Source organism: Gasterosteus aculeatus, chromosome 14, assembly GCF_964276395.1.
Source record: "Gasterosteus aculeatus chromosome 14, fGasAcu3.hap1.1, whole genome shotgun sequence".
NCBI classification, from domain to species: domain Eukaryota; kingdom Metazoa; phylum Chordata; class Actinopteri; order Perciformes; family Gasterosteidae; genus Gasterosteus; species Gasterosteus aculeatus.
Genome location: NC_135702.1, coordinates 3,836,512 through 3,854,349, shown reverse-complemented (window position 1 = coordinate 3,854,349; position 17,838 = coordinate 3,836,512). Strand labels below are relative to the sequence as shown.

Below are 17,838 nucleotides of genomic sequence, written 5' to 3'. Positions count from 1 at the left end.
TACACCATCCTGGTCGGCGGGGTTTGGATCCAATCCCCCCCACAGTTTCTTTTCAGACTGTTTATATTGAAACCTGTAACATCTGCCACTTGGGACGACAGATGAAAAATAGCCCTTTGGCCAACTGTGGCACATTTACAGCAATGTTTTATTAATAAGCACTGTCCCGCATCAAATAAACCAATAAATAAACCCTGTTATGAGCTGATATCATGGGCGGTTTTGAGTGCTCGTCGTGGAAAGCTATAAAAAAACGGCAGAATAAGGATCCACAAATCTCGTCGGGCAGGCCCTATTCTGCAAACCGGATAAAGTAAACAGATTTAAAAGGAGCATACGTTTAAATGTATAAATCGTTTTCAAAGCAAATAAAGTACGACAGCCATATATCTCATATTCATGCCCCAACAAAGAGCTTCAATCCCTTCTTAAAATATTTTTCCCACGCAGTAAATGTCCTGTAAACACTGTGATTTGAAGCCCTATCAGGCAACAAAAAAGACATTCATCAGCTTACTGCATGCAGATAATTTACATTCTCTTGGTCCAAAAGGATTTCTTTGTCTTATATTTGGGACAGATGAGGCTTTATACTTGTGAACGTGTTTTCATTTTAGCCTCATAAAGACTCCCTTGGCTCTGCAGCAAAGCAGTTTGGTTTGGATTCATATTGTTTACTTGAGGACTTTTCCAAAGCATTTTGGGAGGATTCACAGCGCCCTTCAAATCAACCGGCCTCTCCACCAAATAATATTGAACAAGCCATTTCAAGGTGTATACAAGCCTGTGATGCAGACAAGACACCCAAAACTCTTTAAACTGCATCATTAATCATCTGTCCTTTAATGTATACAGAAGTTTAAAAGTGGTCAGTATGTTTTCTCCACACAATGTGGAAAATGTTTTGTGAGATTGTGAGCAGAGATCATGAGCCCATCTAATTTATATTCATCATAGAATCAGTTCCTTTCCAATTTAAATAGTCCACTCACAAAGCGTAAAGCAAAATGGTGATATTACACCAACTTTTTTTTACCTTTTCTTTAGGACTGAATGTAAAATTTCAATAAAATGTATTATACAATTGCAATACGTTAGTGTATCGTGATATATGGACTCATTTAGAGGTAGTTTGTCACCCCATGGTGGTCATTTATTGTAAAGAACTCCAATCTTTTGTCGGATCTTCTGCAGTTCACCAACTATTTTTTGGGGGGGGGGGGGGGGGGGGGGGTGGTGGGGTTTAAATTTGGGAAATATGACTATAAATTTCAATACTACAGTTGCAGTGGAGATTAACAAATAATCATTTGTAAAACATGTTCTTATCAGATGAGATGTTTTCCACACTGGATGTGTAGTTTATTTTATGCATATTTAAAACATATTTAAATAAAAGTCTACTGGCCTCAGATCTCTGAGGTAAATGACTGATCCTATAGTGTTAGAGAGAACATGTATTCATACACCTGATGGGGATTTATTTACTGTCCAATAAATAATTAGATTTAATGGCAGTTTCGATTAGGCCAATGTTAGCTGTGTGTGTGTGTGTGAAGTACATGTCAAAACTATCAAAAAACCGCACATTGTCAACAACAAGTCAAAAGGAGCCATTTGAAAATACTTTACTGTGGGTGCAAAAACAAGATATGTTCAGAAAGCCGATTTATTCAGTGTACCACAATAGATTTGACTTTATCCCACATAAAAAACAATTTACACTCATCATTCTGACATGAAAAGCTCAACTGGTCTTCCTTCCTCTGAGACGAGTTTGCTTCATATTAACCATGAAACTAGATCACAGGGCAGACGGCTTTAGATAAATCACCAACGTGGCAGAACACTTTCTGCTACTAAAATCAACTGACTGCAAAACACTTTATTTATAACAAGTGATTTCCGATTGTCTTCAACTTTGTTGACGCTCTGAAATTTTTATGTAGAAAACAAGACGATAGACTCGATCAGCCCCGAAGCTTTGTCCAACCTACTTACAAGAATAATGTCAAAATTGTACTGGTAAGTCTTAAATGAATGCACTTCAACATTTAACGGAACGCTTTTTGAAAAGCCGTCCAATTAGACTTTGCAGTCTTCTCCCAGTTTCACGCTGCATACAAATATTAATCACGTTTTGAGTACAGCGTAAGACTGAGTAAGGCAGATGTTTGGATGTACTTTGGATGTGTGGGAGCCAAAGCAGGACATGAGGTATGAATGCTCGGGAGGGGTAACTAATTGTTGTTTGGGGGTCTTAGCATTTAAACATTAACAACTTGTGAGTTTCACACGCTCCTTAATGTTCTTCTTCAAGAGTCGCTGGAGATCCTCCGGTCAACAATGAACATCTGGTGGTCCGGCGTTTACGGAGGGGGCGGAGGAACATCTGCAGACGACACAGGCGGGGGGGCTTCAGGCCCAGCACCTCTATCCTATTAATAGGATAATTGTGTTGGGCGGGAGGTGGAACATCACTGATGTCACGCAGGTTGAGGACAATCAGACTCTTGATCTGACCGAGGGGCGATGTGGGAAGAAGGAACTGGGCCGACCTGTAAAACCTGCACGGAGGGAAAAGTCAATGCGGAAGCATGAAAAGGGAGATCGTTAGTGAATTAGCTCAAAGGTTACAGGGTAATTGCTTCCTTGGAGGGCGTCTAACTTCTTTTCAAAGTGAAGGAGATGAAGTGCTGGGATCAGAAAAGGTTTCATCAGGATCCAGAAAAAGTGAGGGGAAGGAATCCAGTTGAGGCGATGAGGAGGGAGCGTGGGGGAGGGTTCAATGCGACGTACGTAAACGGTCTCTGACCCACAGGTAGAAAGTATTTAAGAATCAGACCACCTGAGGGCAGCAGTGATCCACACCAGAGCCACGCTCATCCTTTTCTCTCCCGAATCACATCTGGAAATCCACATCAAGTCTCCCAGAATATGAGACTGAAAAGAGGACCAAAAACCCGTTTGGATATTCCTCAAGCTGTCTGCTTAAAAGATGCGTCCGGGCTTCACCTGGTCACATGTTTGTCCCTCACAACTAAAGCATTAAGTGTGAAATCGATCTTATAAAACACTGATTATGTAGAATTTTCGTATTCATCACGTCATTGTTAATTGTTAATTAACTTTACCATTTTAATTAAATCGTTCATTATCAGTAAACAATGTAGGAAATTGATAAACAGTCCTCACCGTGTTATTAGACGGTAATTAACTTCTAAACGATGACCGATGCACTTCCTCACACTGATTAGCAGGGTTACCTCATTCATTACGTTTATCTTTGGTTGGATCATGTAATCGGTTTACAGCATATTCCGCTAATCTAAATCGCGTTTTCCTCTTTTGAAAAGTGAGATTATTTTCCACAATTTATTTTTCCAATACTTTCTAATTTCTGACTGTTAGCATGCTAACATGCAAGTCTAAAGGTGTACGTTATGGCCGCTAAACATCACTATGCCACTGACACCTCAATTATGATATAACAGCAGAGCAGCCATCACAACCCCTTTATTAAAGAATACATCATCTTTTTACTTTCTGCCTCACATCAACATCATCCTATTACGTCTCCATCTCTGCCCCGGAGGACTCGTTTTATCTGCTCGCGTGCACAGTCCGGGGCGGGGCGAGCATCACGTTTAGGATGGACCGGTTCGGCTCCCTGTGAACTACGGCACTTTAAGAATAAAGAATCGCTCAGAATAAAGCAGCCGTCCTACGCGCGACCTTCGTTACGCGCTGTTTGTTTGTTAATGTGTGCAGGCGTCATCTACAATATAGTGCAAAAGCCAGGTTGACCATGCGAGTTTATATAAATTCAAAACATGTAGGAGAAAATACACAATGTCTGTCAAATGCCACTCTTTTTATTTGAAGAAAATAGTCAATAGTGGGGGTGGGGGGAGGGGTGGGGGCAGGGGGCTAAAAGGCTTTTTTACATTGCAATTGTTTTGAAGATTTTTATTGTGCCACAACGTGCACAGTCATAAAGAGACAGAATGGGATCTTCAGCTTGAGCAGCCTATTTATAATCCCACAAAGGAAAGAAAAATGATTCATTGAGGGGCCTGCAGCGAGGTCCTCCAGAACATCTGCCGACTGTCCTCCAGGTAGACTTAACCCAATATCTTCAAACGCAATTAGCCCTTCCCCAAAAAGCAACGTTCCGACCGCCGTGGCTCCTCCGAGGCGCAACGTCAACCAACGGCTTTACTTTGTGGGGTTAAAGTGCAGTTACAAACTATTCCAATTTAAAAACGCTGACTTCAGACAGCTCGTAAGCAGCCAGTCACACTTGTGTTAACAGTAAATAACCATCTATTATTCTCAGGACTCTTTATTTACGCTTCACATCTTCTGCACGGATCACCCACCAGCGAGGACGTTTCATTTGTTTCATTGGGCCATAAAAAGTGCATATTTAATTAAGCCAATTCTACGATTGTCTTCTTGGAAGGATTAACCTGCAGACGTAAAAAAAAAAAAAAAAAAAAAAGGCAGTCAGACACGTCATGGAGCCAACGTTGGCATAATTAAATTGCTAAGCGCCGGCTGATACAATCTGCCAGCAACCGGCGTCACCTGAATCTCAGCCAGTGGGAAGGTTTCCTTCAAAGAATCACCGGCCTGCAACGTCACCTCAGAAGCACCGCCGGGCGATACTCTGCGAGGGGCAGCTGGAGTGTTCCATCACACACCTCCTATGAGCGCGCATCTTTTTTCATAAGAGAGGAATTTTGTTCCCCACAATGTCAGTTAGGAGGCTGAATGGGACTACTTAACATCACCATAGCAACCGGCGTGCCTTTACTTTCTCATTGTGTTGCCATCCGTGCAGATTATCGGGAAAGTTATCTTCTCTACGGAGCTTCTTTTTTTTTTTCACAGCTGGAATCTAAAACCCGATGGGAAAAAAAAACCATCGGCTGTTTGTCAGAGAGGGACACGATCTTAAATCAGGGGGCTGAGCATCGTCTTCAGACGCGTTGGCTCTGTGGGCAAAGGAGCCCTGGATGGAGCCTTTGTTGAGCAGTTGATTGGACAGAAGACTCTGTCTCATAAGGCCCTGGTGTCCGTGGAGAAGGACAGACACGTGAATGATCCCCCTGCCACGGCAGCGTCCCGCGAAACCGAGTGGGCGACGTCGGTCCGCGTCGGCGGGATGCTGCGCGAAGGTTGAGTGCACGTAGGGATTAAGGGGAAAGAGGCGTTTGAAGTGGGTATTACATTCTTTGTCCTTTTTTATTTCACCTGTTGGGCCTGTTTCCTTTGTTGGAGCAGCTGGAGAGCGAGAGAGGAACGTCAGAGCAGTTCATCCGGGTACATTTGAACCGCGTGATGGAAGGAAAACCGATCTCCGCGTTTGGTGCAAGAGGTTCGCGGTAGACCTTGTGAGACGGTCACGTTACAATAAACATCTACTCCACTTGTCTTAATAACAAGATTTAAATTCAGTAGAATTTAGTTTTTTTTCAAGGCACAAAATAAAGGGGAACTTTTGAAAACTCTAAGCTGAGTGAAACACACAGGAATCAGCTCGTGTCTTTTCTCGGGCTCAGTCCTTCACAGCTCCGCACCGGTTTTACCTTATTTGACGAGCGGAGCTATTGAGGCCGTACTGGTTCTCCTGAGAGCAACAGTCTAATAAACACCAGGTAACGTTCGCTCGCAGAAAAATAACTTCAGCTTGGCTTCAGCTTTCACTCCCTCAGGCTTCTTCCAGTGTATCGTTATCTATTATTAACAATTTGCACGGCGTGCTTGATATATTCGGGGGACTTAAAACTACATTCTCCTCCATCATATCTCCCATTACACACCTGTCCCTGGGATGGTTTTCTTATCCTTCCAAAACAAGAAAAAAAACTCACTGAGCTCGGAATATAAATGACTCTTCTTTTTCTTTCCACGTGTTTTCCCTGTCATTATTTATTCAGACCCCAAACACATGCAAACGAAGCACAAGCACCTGACAACTGCGTTTACCCGTGATCACACATCATTTCCCCCCAAAAACACATACAGCGGAATAACAGCAGCCAACACAGAGCGGCGAGGGGGAAATAAAGATGCGCACCTGTTTCCCGTCGTCAATCTCAATCAGTCCTCAGCGCGGCGCCGGCGACCCGTTAAACGCGTGTCCCTCACTGGCGTAAACACGCCAGACGAACGCTGTAATTAACCTACCGCCATGCCTCGTCTCTCCCCAGCAGGTGCTCGTGTTTCAGGGGCACGTTTAAAACGCCTTTCAGAGCACACAAGCTCCGGCGCAGCGAGCTGAACCGTGGACAAAAAAAAAAAGCGGCGCCACCTCTGAGATTACCCACACAGGTGGATCTCTCCCAAGTACAATTATACCTGCATGACTGCTTGAGCGTGAGATTCTCCTTTCGTGATATCCATTACATTTAGGAACCCAACACGGCTAGAAATAAATTCCATTTGAGCTAAATGAGAGAATCTGTAATACAGGCCAGAGCAGAAAGGACGGGACGTTGCTTTATCACCTACCTGTCTGTGTCAGAGGGCGGAACACATCAGCCAACCTCAGAATCCTTAATAGCAGAGTTTAAATGAGCTCGAGCCAAGAATAGTACCAAAACATGTCACCATCAAATTCATATGAACACTTGAGACAAATGTGACACCAAAGAAAGAACAAAGAAAGATTCAACTTTCATTACATTCAGTCAATCTCTGCTCCTTATCCGTGTTTCATATTCTTATTTTCAATGATTACTGATGGCGGGTTAACATTATATTCCAAATGTGGTTCATAATCGGAAAAGTAATTTTAAATATTTTCTTTGTCCAAATAATAATAATAACATGTTTTTTGTGTGTATTTCGGCGCAACAAAATACACATCAGTGTGTCGCTTCTGTTTCATCAAACATACCTGTGGCATCATTTTGGAACCTCAGATCATCTGCTTGATCTTAATATTTCACGATCATCTGCCTTGAAGCCACACACACGCACACACACACACACACACACACACACACACACACACACACCAGCTTTCATAGTCCATTTGCACTCGGGTCAAAGCCTCCCCGTTTCCCAACAGGACTCCCGGCGTGTTCATCGTCTTGGGGAACTCGAGGGGGAGTTTAAGATGTGATCGTAAACGAGGTCACAATTGTTTCGTCATGCAAAGCCCTTTTCTTTCTAGTTTCGACTGGAATGATTCCACGCATTGCAACGCGGGAAGCAGATCGGTTTTCAGTCCCGTCACGGCCCGACTCCCTCCTCACGCGCTATCATTAACGGACCCACTCCAATTGTTGCATTTAAAGGGGACTAATCAGGATGAGTGATGATCAGGACGATTGGTGATTCTGTGAATGTTTGAACAAAGACGCTCTGCAGTAAAACGAAGGCAAATGTAATATTTTTGCTCTGAAAAGAAGAAAACCACGCGGGGCAGAACATGACTGAGACGGGGTTTAAAACACATTTCTGTCAAAAAGAAAGCATTCATTTGCATTTGTTTACGTGACTTGAAGAGGTGAGTTCGCAGCACGGATCCACCTGCCGTCAAAGGTTTTCATCCGCCTGCGGACTTCAAGACTCAGCTGACGTTTGGTGTTCTTCTTGTTATGAGCCGGGTTAATCAATAATACTGTGTGCTCACAGCGCAGGGACGCAGCAGCCCTTTGATTCCCTGTGGAAAGCGCGTTTAAGGGTCACACACACACACATCTGGGCAGCGGGGAGCCCCTCAGCATCTGTCTTTGATGTTGAGGATTCACCGTGTCGGGCATCCGGCTCCTGTGCTGCTTCTTTTGTGGATTTACGCGTTTTTGTGGGGTTTAAAGCGAGCTCATTTAGCGGGGGATTCCCTCCTAATGAACAGGGATGCCTCCGTGGGAAAAGAAAAGTACAGGGGAGAGATATTTGTGCGAATAAAACTCTGACAGTGGATACACAATGATATCTTTGTTTCTTTAGCTTTCTTGTGTTTTTTAACACACGTTTCTTCACATTTGACAAAACACACTGTTAATGTCTTTGAAGACCTTTTGAGATTTGATAGAATTTCGTCATCCTCAGCGCCGAGACGAGGACAACGTGATGGAGGTGAGTTCATCAGGGAGGGAAGGATGAAGGTTCGATACCCGTTACAGGCGCTACTGAGAAGTGTAAGTGTTGGAATAGGCGGGATGGCAGTGAGACTTCCTCTGATGCACTAATTTGTTTTCTTGAACCGCTCAGCAGCCCACACCTTAAACGTGTGCAATTATCCACGCAAACACATTCTCCTCTCTGGAAAGTTCTTGGGTGGGTTTTGTGTTTCTTTTCCGTCTCTCTTTAACTCTTTTAATTAGAACTGCCAGCAACAGATGTGTGATGTGTGAGGTAAACCAATTTAGCTTGAACTTTTCTAGCCAACTTTCCTTTCCAGTTGTCTACGGTTCAAAAACCTTTTCCTTGTGCCGCAGCAATAACGCCGTCATGGTGTCTCGCCACTTGTATTTGTTGGTGAAAATCATCATGGTTTTTGACGGACTAAACAAAAAAGATGAAACATTTTAATTAGTGAGCTTTTGAGGTGCCGGCTGAAAGTGAAGCTAAGTGGAGAGAAACATGCTCATCCAATGTACAAAGGTTGACGCTGTGCACTGTTTTATCACAAAAGAGACAAATGAAGTGTTTGGTAATAAAAGGAAATCAAACGAGACGAGAGCAAATAGATGTTAATCAAACTGCTGAGCTATGCCACATTCATTTCTTGAAGTATCAAGACTGTTTTAAATATTTCATGTATTGTTTCGCATTGAACATTTGAGGATTCCTTGAACTCACCTACAACGGTAAACAAACCGCTCTTTTATTTCCGTTTGTACGCAGTGTTCTGCTATTGTGTCCATCAAAAAGAGCGAGACATTTTTAATATGCAAAGTGGGTCTTTCAAGCATTCTTTATTTTGAAATGGTTTCCATGTGAAGGCTTTACATACTTAAAACAATTACTAGATGTAAATGTGGAACTGGTTTGTCTTAAATCGGATTCCTGATCAAATATTCAAACAAGAATAAAAACGGCGAAATGTTCATCTTACATCCCTTTGGTAAACCGTCCCTCCATGAGTCGTATTCACACTACAAAGGTAAGAAGCTTTTACATTTGGTCCATCAGAAGCCAGACAGTGGGACAAAGGTCGTGACCCCGGGAACAAGGAATATTAACCGCGCGATAGTAACCACAAAGACGAACGAAGCCTGACCTGAACCCACCGAGGCCGAGGGGACTAATTGTTAATTAAAGCGGTCGGTGAAGGAATGTGACAGTCACCTCTTCACCCCCCACACCAGGAAACAAGCATTATTTCAAACTCGACAGGAAACCAACGGTGGCTAATTATTCACGGTGAAGTTAAAAGTTTGGATGTTGTCGAGTGGGGAAAAAGAAATGAAGGGGAATAAAAACAAAGGATGAGGTGTGAATCGTGGGAGTGTGTGAGAGACCATGAGTTTAGTCAAATAAATGTATCTCGGGGAAAAACTTTTTGGAATTAAAAAAGAATTAAAGGAAATATATGACTTTTCTGTAGGAGAATAATAAATGACAATTACCTTTTTATTAACAAAATCCGTGGTAGAATGAAATGCACTTGATGTAAATATTTGGAGGAGATAACTGACCTTTTTTTGAAGTAGAATATAAGAAAATGAAACGAAATCCTCAGACTTCTGTGATGCTCGGCTGTCTTCCAGAGACCCATCTGCAGTGAGTGTCTAGCCTCCCGCTGCCCCCGTGGCCCGGGGGCACGACTGGGGCAGGTTTAAAGCGATGTCCCTGAGACTGTCTCTCTCCTCCCTGATCTCCTGCAGGTCCTGCTCGATGAAGGACATCCTGCTGTGCTGCTCCTTGGCGGCCGACTGCAGCCTCTGGATCTTGGAGCCCAGCGCCGGGCTGTCGACGCTGCCGCGCAGCACGCTCAGGCGCCGCGCCGTCTCATCCAGAAGGCGGTGGAAGCGCTCCAGCGGCACGTTCCCATCTGGTCGGGACAGGCGAGAGGAGAGGAGAGCTTTTTGAGAAAGAGGAAACTACAGATGGAGGCGTGGGAAGTGGCTCAAGCGGTGGATCGGCCATCATGAGCCAATTACAGCGATTCGGTCGTTATCCTCTCAATCCGGTCAACGTAAGCAGTTATTCAACAAATATGTTTTAATGAACAGGTCAGATGATGTTATGTCTGAAAGGCGCCGCTGAATAACGTTTACTCCATGATACAGAGAGAGAAACTGTTCCCGGGCCTCATGAACGGCAGTTACTCTGCCTCCATCGTGGGAAAACCAATCTGGAAAATATTTCCATGTTAAACGAGGCCTTAAACAGCGCCGAGCTCTTCGGTGATTCGACATCTACGATACGGAAGACTAAAAAGGTGCGGCGGTGAAAATGATCCATAAGGGGGTGACTCACCGATGCTGCTGATTAGCTCGGTCAGTGTAGCGGAATAGGCCTTTAACTGGAGCTTGGCTGCTTCCATGTCCTCCATAACGCCGGCCAGGGACGCCTCAGGCTGGAGATGAGAAGACATACTTCAGAAACAAGGAGAGCAGATCAATATCCTGCTGTTTCAACGCATGCATGCATATGTGTGTGTGTGTGAGGTATACCTCTGAGGTGATCTGCGAGCTGAGTGTGTCTGCTAGCGTCTCCTGCTCAGCCAGCTGTTTTAAAGCAGAGTCTATGTGGGAGTCGAGGTGAGCAGACGCAGTCCTGGTGTGCTTGGCCTGGGTCAGAATGGCTTTGGATTCCTGCACAGAGAGAGAGAGAGGAAATATAGAACCAACAGACAACAAAAGGTCAACCGAAAATTGATGCGCCTGCACCTTGGCGCGTTGCTACCGAAACCTAAATAGTTCCTGAAAACATGTGAAACATGCCTTTGCCACAGCGTGTGCTCTCCTTTCCGCTTCCTTTGTGGCGTTGCTGGAGAGGCTGGAGTTTTCCAGCGCCGGTTTCAGCATCTTCTCTATCTGTGAGACCTTCTTCCTGACGTCTGCTAGAACCTTTTCCTCCAGGGGTCTCCCCTTCTTCACGGCCGCCTCGGTCTGGGTCCGCCGACGGGGGAACTCCCTCACCATGTCTGAACGGAGGAGAAAGAAAACGTGGTCTAAAAAGTATTTTTCTATTTAAGTCGTTAAGTTGGTGTCATTTTTGTTCCTGTACAATATTGACACCTGAATCCTGATTGGTGCATGAATGAATGAGCCACGAGTCCCAGTGAGAAGAGCTCAGGCAACATCTCAAACACAGATATATCTCATCTGGCATGACCATAAATGTTCATAATGGAGGGAATATTTGTGCTTTGATTCGTGGTAAAAAGCTGATAAAGAAATTAAGCATTCAGGGATTTCAAGACATATTCAGCTTCCAAATGAATTATTAAAACAGTGTATTCAAATAGATCATCGCCTACCGGCTAAGTAACAGCATTATTCATCCTCATTCTGTGCCACTTTACGAATAAAACGAGGCCTGAGGAGAAAAGGTCCCTTAAGATTCTCTACACGGATTGTAAACCGTCAGCATTTCCGTCATGAAGTCGATGCTGTAAAGACGCCGCTGCATTCAATAAATGACAATTAGGTCAAAATGTTTCGATAGTGACGGCGTATTTGTTATTCCAACATGTCAGTCTGTTGCTCTTGTATTTGTTTCCAGTCTCTGATCTTTGACATTTCCGTTTGAGTGGAATAAGTCGCAGCGGCACGAGTCAGGCAGAAGAGAAGAGACTCACATTGCAGTTCCCTGTGCAGGGCGATGGCGTCAGACTCCACCTCTTTCCCCGTCACCACGGACGACAGGGCCGCGACCTTTGCCCCTTCAGCGTCAGCTTGCATCTTGAAAGGAAAGACACGTGAGAGGAAACGCAACCTCAGTTTAACCCCTAACCCTCAGGCCCGCTGAGGGGACATTAGTCTTTCAGGGTCACCCTTAGCGAGCGTGCTAACGTTTGCTAATTAGCAATAAACACAAAGCACAGCACAGGTTGATGAAAAGTTCTAAATTAGATTTTCTTGTATTTTTTGAAAAATCCCATTGAGGAATTAAAAGTATTAAGACACAAAGTCACGTATTAGATTTACTCACCTCACTAATGTCAACCATCACCTCCATCTTTTGGCCGGCAGCGTGTTTCAGAGGCTCCACCTCCTCTCTGATCTTACTGATGAGCTTGTCTTTCATCTGAATTTGCTGGTCCAGCTCTTCTTTTTGTTTAAGCAGGTCCTCCACCCACTAAACAGGAAGCACAAATACACCAAGCTTCAACCCCAAAAGAAGAAATCCCATTTTGCTTTCTTTGTGGGCTTCTAGAAAACACTGTGCCTTTAATCATCCCTTTTCAGGGGGCGAATTGGCCTATTTCTGTGTCCTTTTACAATGTTTTGTCTGCCCAGAGAGGCTGCTGTGTTTAATCACCCTCCCCTGGAATAACACGTACCCCCATGAGCAGCCAATCCTGGAAGGATCCTCTCTGCTGCGCCTTCTCAGTGTCCCCCTCTGCTTGCCAATTGTTAAATAAGGGGAAGATGATATGGAGGGAACTACCCACTCTCCAAAAGATGAGACACTGTGTCTGTACCTGTATATTAGCCTAGTTACATGTCCCGGAATGGTTCTTCTATCCAATATGTTCAGCTCTAATGAGACTAAATGATCCACAAATGGGTCTATAATGTAACATAATGGTGCTTATAATCCCATCCATGCACCGCATGTCCTGTCCACACTGACCCGTGTCGTACGGTCGGTTGGGGGGGTCTGGTCGGGCTCTGGCGAGGGGCCGGCGTCGGTCGGAGACATCTGATGTAAGGATGATGTGATGTTTCCCAGGGCGAGCTTTAAACCAGCAGCCTCCTCCTCCAGGGCCAGCTGCTCAGCGGCGGCGTCATTGACCCGTGACGTCAGGTCCGCCCTCTGCCGCCGCATTCGTGTTATCCTGAGACGGAAGACGCGGGAATGAAGGCCGGAGACATCGTGGTGCAATGTAAGTAACGCGATGGACCCAATTACACTTGATTTATAACTGTTAAAATGATGAACAGGGATTCTACGCTTCTCATTATGACTCATTGGAGCAAAACATATTTTACACACGATTCAGTTCATTCAATTTCACATCGTTGGTAAGACAAATTAAAAAACCCTCATAGTGTTGAAAATCAATATGAATGTGGGGGAAAGACAAGGCAGCCTTCTATATCTGAGTAAAGAGGATTAAAAGGTACGGCGGAAATTGTGCAGAGAAAGCATGATGAATTGTCGTGAGGTGTTGGGCACAGCGCGCTGGATGTTAAAGTGCCATTTTCATCACCTCCACAGCTGCAATAATATCCCATCTGTTTTGCCTCAACAGAGCAGGAACACGCGGAATCACAGCGTGACACTTTCTCTTCTCCTAATCCCGCATTCAGCAACGAGCTCACATTCTTCTCTGGGGTAGTTAAAATTATTCATGTACACAATCATTAATTTAAGCTCGCTAGTGGAGGATGAAGCCTTTCAAATCAGCCCGTAAGGCAAAGTTCCTGGGAACGTGAAAGTAAAAATACCACAATGTAAAACTACTTCATCAAAAGCGAAAGAAGTATTCGATTCAAAAGTAGAAAAAAAAGCTCCTTCTGGAGAGAAATGGGCCCTGTGACAAATACATCTTACACAATATAGGAACGTTTCAACTGATGCATCAACGGCATTACTAATATTTCATTGTTATAGCTGATCATGGGTGAGTTTTGTTCCAAACCCTGAGTCTATGTCTAGCCCCCCAAAATTTTAAAGCCTTAATATCTGTGAAATAAATGTAGAGGAGTAAATATTAGAATATTTCTCTTTCAAACATGCCGGAGTCTTAAGTGGCAGAGAGTGGAAAACACGTTATTAAGCCAAAAACTGTATTCCAGAACAGCACTTGATCCCCAGAGTTACTTATCCAGCGGCAAAGTCACACACTTGTGCAGAGGTTTAATGTCACACTATTTCTGCCTTCTGCTTTCTGGATATAAAGGACGACGTGGGTTGTTGACAAACTGCTCAAACGTTTCTAAAAAGGGATAGTGGTCCTGACGGCAGCCCTGTAATAGTGTACCACATACAGGGCTATTGTTAGTGGCTGGTTGGGTCCTGTGGAAACACGTGTAGGAAATACAATTTTATGCCGTCCATCTGTGTATAAACTGCTCAATGCACATTCACACACACACGCACACACACACACACACACACACACACACACTGTCATGCAGCAGCGGTTCAAAGATTAACAATACTCTCCTGAACTGAGCTGACTACTCTTAGAAGAGGGTAATCAATTTCGAGTTCCTTGCTTCTTGCTCTCATCACGGCCACCGGAGGGCTTTTTGCATCCCTCCGTCTGGCATTCGGGATAATCCTCGGAGCAATCACACGCTAGGAGATGCAGCGAGCGCGCGGCAAATCCCAGAAAGCAATAGGCTTACGGCGGAGAGAAGCTGTCCCCCTGTGGCTAAATGTCTTACTCCTAAACTCCAATGTGCTTTAAAAAGGCTGCAGTGAAGACGAGGACCTCGAGGCGTTATGCGAGGATAGGTGCACTTTGTTAGAAATACGCCGCCAAAAAGCACAATAACCCAAGCGAGTCATGCAGCTTGTTTGGATTTTTCAACACGGGACGTCATGTGTGAACGGGAGACATTGTCTCTGCTCGTGCTCACTGCTCCGTAAGGTTCCCGGTGTACTCCTCCGTGGAGTTGTCCTGCAGGAGATCTGCCAGGAGACCCAGGGTCTGCTGCGAGACTCTGGCCGCCCTGCTGGCCACGGCCTCAATGTGGTCTGCAGTCTCTCCGTGGCTAAAAAGGATGAGGAGGAAGGGGGAAGACAAAGTGAAAGGATGAGGAAAACAGAGCATTACAACCGCCTGAGGGAGACTGAATGGATTTCGGCATCAGCGACTTCCCTCTGCAGTCCAGATTTCCGTAACTACCACACGATAATGCCGCAAACGGTGAGCGGCCAGGGGCATCGATTCACAGCGGCCCGACCCCAGTGTCGCTGACAGGCCGAAACACCACAGCAGAGAGAGGGGAGGTTCCACGGATTACCTCAGTGGCCTTTTCTTGTAATTGCTCCATTGATCTGTCCTTACCTTTTCATCAGGGCCCGCGAGTCATTGACCAAAATGTTCCATTTGTTGGGTTCTGACGGCACCTCAAAAGGAATGACCTAGGAAAAGAGGAAGAGAGGGAACGTGTTGAGCGGGCCTCCAAAAGGAAACGTCTGTCTTTAAAGAGACGTGGCACTTTTCACATGTGTATTTTGATAATCTGATAGTTAAGGATTTCTGAGCGTTTTTTTGAAGACGCTGTGCTGTTTGCTCGGAAAAATTTGAATCTGTTTGAAAGCAGTTATTTTTATGTGAACCCAGATAAGTAAACATAAACATAGATATAATGAAGGGTAGAAGTTAATTAGTTTTAGCTTTATTTGAGATGCTTTTCTGAACTACAAGCCTGGTGGCCTGTGGGTTGCTTCTATTCTACAAATAATAAAGCTCATCTAATGAGCCTCAACACTTAAGTATTTAAATGCAAAAGAGTTTAAAAAAAAGCCCCCTCAAAATAAATCCCCTAAAGTTTCACCCTGATAAATGGAACGTGTCGAATGCAGAATTCTACCCCGAGTGACATTTCATTTGAGGAAATGCAAATAAAAATGGGAAAACCGAATCAACAAATTACAAACACGCATTTTTTCTTGATTTGGGTGGCTGCTCTGCTTATTAATACGGAATTAAATTGCTGCCGCTTTAGTCTTACCGGAGTGATAAGGGCTACAGAGGTACAATGTGCATAAACACAAACAGACACAAAAAGAGAGTTATTAACTGGAAAACAAGCTCTGTCTCATCTCCCACAATCTGAAAAAAACTGCAGCATCCCTACAATAGAAAGGGTTCATTTTATCGTCCTTCACACAGTCCTTGGATTTTCCTTTAGAGGGAGACATTTGCCGGGAAAAGGGAGGAGGCGGGCGGAGGGTTCAGATGTGAATAAGAAATATTGTTTTGCCTCGAGGAAACTTTGTGATCGATACAGAGAAGCTCCACCAAGACGAGATACCTGCCGAATCCGGTAATAAGGACAACAAAAATGCAATGACTTTCACATTTCTTATTTCGCCTACCATGTTGTCCAGGTCCCGCGTTGCCTGCTTGAGCTGTTCCTGAGACGCCGTGACCATGAACGCGGTTTGGGTGAAGGTTTGACACGCGCCCTTGCTCCCTCCCTCCTTCCTCCTCTCCTTCCCCTCTTCCTCCGTCACGCTGATGCTGCAGTTCAGCGTGGATGTAATGCCGTGCAGCTGGGCTAAGAGTGTGCCGTGGGAAGCTTCGAGCAGCGAAAAATGTTTTATGAAGGCCTCCCGAGCCTCTGAAAGAAAGAACAAAGCAAAAGAAAAGTAAGAAAAAAAAATAAAACACGTTAAATCCTTCCACGGATTATTTTACCAAGAACATTATTCCTCCAAATCTTTGTGCCGAGAACGCAGTGACACATTTCTCATGCTCTTTGTGAATTCACACTCATCCTTTCTGTCTACCTGTTTCTACTCAGAACCCCCCCCCCCCCCAAACCAGAGGGAATTAGGTCCACTTTAGTCACAGCCTCACTTTGTATTCAGCAGTTTTTCCGGTGTGACTGACTGTCTAGGCAATCTAGCGCTGAGTGCAATTAGTACAATATGTGTGGGTGTTTGTTGCCTCGCTGTGTTGCGTACTTTACTGGTCTCTTTGACTTTGTGTCACACAAAATGAGCGATAACAAGAGTGTGTGAGGCCCAGTGTGATTTCTTTGGCCCCCGAGAGGCTGTTGCTCCCACATTACTCATTACATCATTATTGGGCCACCTAGTGTCATAAAGGGCAGGGCTGCTAACTATAGGTGTGTATGTGTGTGTAAGTATGTGGGTGTCGGGAGGGAGGGCTGTACCACAACTATTATTGTGATTGCAACTATGATCATAATAAACCGGGGATTAGAGATGCATCGGCTGTCACATAAATGGGGATTAAGTTGGTCACACAGCGCCTTGTTGTATATTGTTATGATTTGTCTCCATTTGGCCTGTGCAGCTGAGCCTGTAAGCCCTTTCCCCTGCAAAGATAATGAGGATATATCAGCATTGTGTTGGGTAATCGTGAGAGGTTAGCGTTGTTGCCTTCTTCCCGATTTAATCGCTTTGCTTTGTTTGATCTGTCACGGTGTCACAACGAGGCGACACACACACACACACACACACACGCGCGACGCCCGCCGTGGGGGCGGTTTCGCGTCCATTTTCTCGGCCGTGCCTGCTGGTCCTGTACATACTGATATGTCATGTTATCTTCTCGCTGCCAAAATGTGACAGGATGCTGCACGTGGCGTGGCCGCATGCAGGCGACATTAAAAGCGGCGACGGGCCGAGTGGAATCGCCTCGGGGGGTTCTGGCCGCTGTTACCTTGGAAGGCCAGGAAATCCTCCAGAGCATTGGGCAGAGCGTCCTCCCCCTGATCCCCGTGCTCATGCAGCCTGGCCATGGGATACTTCAGCAGCGGGTGCCGCTTCCCGGATCTACCACGGCAGTCAAAGTGAGCCAGAAGCTTCTCCAGATCCTGCAGGCGAGTCCTCATCTGTTCTGCCTGTCGGGAATTAGCACAGAGATTTAGCAGCTCAATGAGAGTCAATGAGTTTTTGGCCATTCCAAAACTACCCCAACTAAAATATATATCCATCCAGATGTGTGTTTATCTGTTCAGGCATTTGATTCTCGGCACAGCACGACATTAA

General features: G+C 44.9%; 1 protein-coding gene across 1 annotated transcript in view; it reads right to left on the bottom strand.

Moving 5' to 3' along the window:
• Window positions 1-8,901: 8,901 nt before the first annotated feature.
• lamc3 (laminin, gamma 3) overlaps window positions 8,902-17,838 on the bottom strand; it is a 71,427-nt gene continuing 62,490 nt past the window's right edge. Inside the window, exons 18-28 of the mRNA XM_040197962.2 lie at window positions 17,510-17,690; window positions 16,195-16,439; window positions 15,158-15,234; window positions 14,727-14,861; window positions 12,769-12,973; window positions 12,124-12,270; window positions 11,771-11,873; window positions 10,911-11,113; window positions 10,641-10,781; window positions 10,444-10,543; window positions 8,902-10,015 (exon numbers count right to left, since the gene is read on the bottom strand). Coding sequence (XP_040053896.2) covers window positions 9,753-10,015; window positions 10,444-10,543; window positions 10,641-10,781; window positions 10,911-11,113; window positions 11,771-11,873; window positions 12,124-12,270; window positions 12,769-12,973; window positions 14,727-14,861; window positions 15,158-15,234; window positions 16,195-16,439; window positions 17,510-17,690 — 1,800 coding nt within the window. The 3' untranslated portion in view covers window positions 8,902-9,752. The remainder of the gene's footprint in view (window positions 10,016-10,443; window positions 10,544-10,640; window positions 10,782-10,910; window positions 11,114-11,770; window positions 11,874-12,123; window positions 12,271-12,768; window positions 12,974-14,726; window positions 14,862-15,157; window positions 15,235-16,194; window positions 16,440-17,509; window positions 17,691-17,838) is intronic.